The 5,230-nt window shown below is 37.2% G+C and overlaps 1 protein-coding gene across 1 annotated transcript; it reads left to right on the top strand.

Moving 5' to 3' along the window:
- Positions 1-2,743: 2,743 nt before the first annotated feature.
- On the top strand, positions 2,744-4,603 carry LOC129253285 (uncharacterized). Its single transcript, XM_054891594.1, has one exon. The coding sequence runs from the start codon at positions 2,744-2,746 to the stop codon at positions 4,601-4,603; it is 1,860 nt and encodes a 619-aa protein (XP_054747569.1).
- The last annotated feature ends 627 nt before the right edge of the window (positions 4,604-5,230 follow it).

Below are 5,230 nucleotides of genomic sequence, written 5' to 3'. Positions count from 1 at the left end.
AAAACATTGCGTATCGATTATAAATCCTAAAAATTTACATATGCGAGAAGACTCTAACTGAGATTTTTTCACGTTAATATTAAAACCCAAACTTTGAAAAAGAGACGTAGTCTCCGCAATGTTACCTTTGCAAATTGAAACCGAGTCTCCCATCAATAGTATATCATCAAGATATATAGGGTTTTTCAGTAAGAGCGCTTCAACTTTTGAACTTTTTTGAATAAAACACAAACGGTTTGACTTTTTTAACTAATTTTTTTCTTATTATCGAGCTTGAACATATACATTTAAGTATGAAATTCGATTTCTTTTGCATGACTACCGCGTGCACGTTTTACGAAGTCCAATCGTTGAACTCAATTTTCGACCACTCTTTTGTTACTGTAGACCAATGACTTCACATAACCCCAAAACGGGACGTCTTGTTAAATGGATCGTAAAATGGCCGTAATGCTCTTAAAGTAGCAGCAACAGAACGATTATTTTCATAAAAAATTTGCACGATTTGCAATCGTTACTCAAGTGTGTAGCGTTCCATGATGAAATGTATGCTAATGAAGTTTACAAATGACAAGCGAAAAATAAAAAATATTGCGTCGTTCGCCCTCCCTATCGGAAAAAAGTTGAAGCGCACCTATTGAATAACCCTATATAACCGATTGCCACCCTCGCGATCTTAGTTCTTTGATGACTGGTTTCATTACTCTAGTAAATATGTACGGAGCTACCGATAACCCAAACGGTAAGCAATTGAATTCATACAACTGTTCTCTGAATGAAAATCTCAGAAATTTCTTGAAATTGCTGTGAATCGGTATCAAAAAATATGCATCCTCAAGATCAACTGAGGCCAAAAACGCATGTTTTGAAACTATCTGAGTTACTGTCTTCCAATCTTCGAGCTCAAAGTGAGGAGCAACCATGAAATCATAAGTTTTTTCAAATTCATAATAAACCTCTTTCCACCATTTGGTTTGTCAATCAAAAAATATGAAGATATAAATTGTCCCTCACTTTGATTACAAGCGCTAATTGCACCTTTATCACGCAGGTGTTTAATTTCAGTCTCATAATCAGGCAAAATCGCATTATTTAAACAAGGCTCGCTAGGTGACTGACTTTGATATACTCGGTAGCAAAAAGGAATTTTATAACCTGAAGTCGCTTGCAACACTCTTTTATCTGAGGTAAGTTTCAGCCATTGAGCCATAAATATTTTTAATCGACCTGCAATTACCCTATCTACCGCCGATGATTGCTGGGCTTCCTGCTGTCCTGATGATGGCTTGACTTGCTCCGAGAAACTTTGCCCCCTGTCTGGTAAATCGATTTCTGTTAGTACCCTGACAGGTTTCGAGTTTAAATACTGCTTTTGCTTATAGCTGGACACTGGTTTTGAAACCACCGTTGAGGTAACTGACGGTTTTTTAAGCATGTCCTTGCTAACTCATTCAAAAGATGGCGCCATCAAAGATATTTATATGACGCCAGTCTTGTTTATTTTGGTATTCACGTTTTGGATATCATCTGCTTGAACGAGTTATTTCTGTTTAATAAATTCATTATTTTATTATTTTGAAAAAAAATCTAAAATGTCACCAGTTAAAAAACTCAATTCAGTAAAATAAGCATTCTAATGAATACTATTCGGAGCTCCACAAAGTTACTCAGAACTTTCCATATATCTTGTGCTATAAAATACATATATTTCGATAATGTGTATGAAGCAATTGTTAAGTTGCTACTAAGTCCCTACTTGTCATTTCAATAATGAACTATTACCAAATATTAAATATTGCATATGCAAATTGTATTAAAAACACATATAGGTGAATTTTTTTATATCTTGCTTAACTTTTTTATTTTTGGTGTTCTAAAAACTTATCATTTTCCCATCATTCAGAAGTCATTTATATGAAAAGTCATTTCAAGTTGAAAAAAGTTACAAAACCTCATCGGCTAAAGCGTAATTTGTTGCCCGCTGTGTTCGGTTAATTGGAAATTTTGCCGAGTACAACCAGTTTTAGAGTAAAGTACGCACTCATATCTGAGCGAAACTGGCGCAGTCGTGGGAATTTCTATATATAAATACATTGGACCTACACACACACATGTCCGAAATGCACAATTTCACAGCACTTAAAGATCCTGGTTGAATAAATATACCAGCTTAAAATCATACCTATTTTTCAAGGCAAGTTCGTCTGGCAGTTAGAATATCTAATCTCTAAATCGCCCACAGTGGCTAGAAGGATCGAAGCCCTTTATAAACTTCACACCACACATAGAGAAAGTTACAGATATCAAAGTAATGGGTGACTGACTCCTCAATAGCAGAGAAACACTTATTCTGATTTCTAAGTGCCAAACAAGTCGCTGTTAAGTTATTTTCTCATCCATCGAATCTGAATACTTCGCTACCCCCATAACAAATTTTATCGCAACTCCTCTAAATAATTGTTTATTGAACCCTTGAGCTTCTTCATCGAGCCTCTGACCTTTACCGCTTTAAGCACAATAAAATGTTGAAATTGGTTTAATTAAGCTAATTGAACGCGGCACCAAGCAGTAAAGGAAGCATTTATGTCATAAACAAAGAATTTAATTTTCACTTTGATCTAATATATTGGCTACATTTCCAAGAGAAACAGTTGAATCATCAAAGCCAAGCAAAACGGTTCGAAGAAAGTACGGTATGCAATTCTAGCATACCAAAGTCGGGGATCTTTAGTGTGACCGAAACATGCAGCTCTTTCGCAATATAACTGCGCTGCTCAGCTTAATCGAACTATCACCTATTTTTCAACAATTCAACCAAGCGGTCACGGATATTTGCATTGCAACAGCCACGGAGCAGAAAATTCGCACCTTCATCTACACGAGCATCGGGAGTACAAATTGCGGTACACACAGCCACACCCACTTAAATGTGCCACTCATCTTGCACACACTTCACACTCAAAATCCAACAACAGCCGTCATCAACATCGACAAGCGTACGCCCATCGAGCGCTACAGCGAGCAATTCAATCGTAAAGTACTTAGTATTGTGCAACTTAGCCAGAACAAACCTAGAGATGAGCAATTGTTGCAGTCACTGTGGAAACGTATTTACTTGAATAGACAGAGTGCGCTTATACTGCTCTTCGATGATAGGGCCACTGAAGCATATGTTGCGATGATCCTTAAATTCTGTGCAGAACAGCGCGCACCGAATGTCATCGCTTTGCAACCTCATATGGCGCTGCAGGAACGTAGCTACTGGACATTGCAAATATTTCCCATTCAGAAAACTGTTAAACGAACATTTCAACCATTCTACAGAGATCTTTTTCCCAAACATCTAAAAAATATGCACGGACATCCTTTACGTGTAATGAACAATTATTGGTATCCACAGTTTTACAACTATACACCTAAGCAAGGACCAAAGAGGCTTAGTGGTTATAGTGGCAGAGCTTTAACGGAATATGCGCATCATCACAACGCCACAATTCAGTCCGCATTTGACCCCAGGACAAACTCTTCTCCCATTTATGAAGTACGTGAAGCTTTGGAGGCTAATGTGGCAGACATTGGTATACTTTTACCTATAGAACTTGGTGAGCAAAAATTGGGTTCTACATCTGTTGTGCGACGAACAAATTGGTGTCTTATGGTACCAGTGGAAGCTCCAATACCGGCATACACTTTTTATTACAGTATAATGGGCAAGTGGGTCGTTTCTTTGTTTTGTGTCAGTGTAGTATTGATCTCCTTGATTTGGGCACGAGTGTCTCACAGGCAGCCTCAACAGCAACAGCCAATTATCGAGAACTTTGTCAATGTATCGGTGCTTCAAGGTCTATTGGGCATGCCGTTTTGGACAAGGAAGTCCCTTTCAACCATTCATAAAATCATATGCATTAACATCTCATTGGCCGGTGTCATCCTGGGTACCGCTTACAGTACTTACTTGCAGAGTTTGAATGTGAATGCACCCAAAGAGCCCCCCATGAAGACTATTGATGACGTACTAAAACGCGGACTCAAGGTCGCTGTGGGAAATAGAGCTGCACATTGGATAAAACATTTCACGGACTTCGATAAATACCTTCCAAATTTCACATACTTCAGCAATTCTACCGAGTTACTAGTGCTACGAGACAAATTAGATACTAGTTATGCGTTTCCGGTCTCCGATACGTGGTCCATATACAATGAGCAACAAAAATATTTCTCGCAACCGCTTTTTCGCTTATCAGATATTTGTTTGGGAAGAGACATTCAATTGATACTTCCTCTGCAGAAAGACTCGATTTATAGTGAAAGTTTGGATATATTTTTTTTAAATCTGCACCAAACTGGATTTATAATTTACTGGTTGCGTCACAGCTTCATAGAGTTATTGGAAATGGATGTGATTTCTTTAGAAGATCGAAATAAGCAGCCTCTTTTCGTGCCACTGAAATTGGAGGACTTGCGTTTGGTCTTCATGGGAATGGGTGTTTTACTTTCTTTGAGCATTTTGTGTTTCGTGTTGGAGCTATTTTGGAGGAAAATTAAAAATCTGTTAAATGCGATTAAGAAAGGGATGAGAAATATAATGAAAATTGCCAAGTAGATGACTTATTTGTTGCACTATGAGGAAAATGTTTAAATAACTAAGTAAAAATTTCTGCATGTATTTGAACTATTCGGTCCACCCTATAAGAATATAATTTTGCTTATTGAAGCGAATATTTCTACGAAGGCTACTAAGAGATGAGTCTACCCTGCACAGGTATTGCTTTGTATTTCAGAAGTTTTTAGTGAAGCGATTCTTAATTTAATTTTGCTTTGGTGTGCTCATAGTTAAGAATAAAACAATCATCTGAGTGTCTAAAACGTGTAAGTTTTTCATTATTCGTTTAAAAGGTACATATCTTCTTATGTGTGCTTTTCTTTTTAGAATATTTTCCAAACCTTTCGTGCTAAATCCTTTCGTTAATTTTATGTAAAGGAGTGGTGTATTGTAGCCAAGAATAAATCAAAGTTCTAAACTTTATACGAAACTCCCAAAAATGTAACGAATTTCAATAAATTATCGTCTAAATTTCCAACTTCTCAATCAGAATCTTTAGAAATCCTCTAGGTATGGGTATGCAGTCTAATGGCTCAATCCATTTTGGTATGTAACAGGTGGCGCTAAAGTAATCCTCCTATCAGAAAATGCTCTAAATTTTGCGATTGGCCCCTAATGTCAGTTCTG

This window comes from Anastrepha obliqua, chromosome 1 (genome assembly GCF_027943255.1).
Source record: "Anastrepha obliqua isolate idAnaObli1 chromosome 1, idAnaObli1_1.0, whole genome shotgun sequence".
Taxonomy (NCBI): domain Eukaryota; kingdom Metazoa; phylum Arthropoda; class Insecta; order Diptera; family Tephritidae; genus Anastrepha; species Anastrepha obliqua.
The sequence above is the reverse complement of the archived record's forward strand: the minus strand, read 5'-3'. Positions and strand labels throughout refer to the sequence as shown.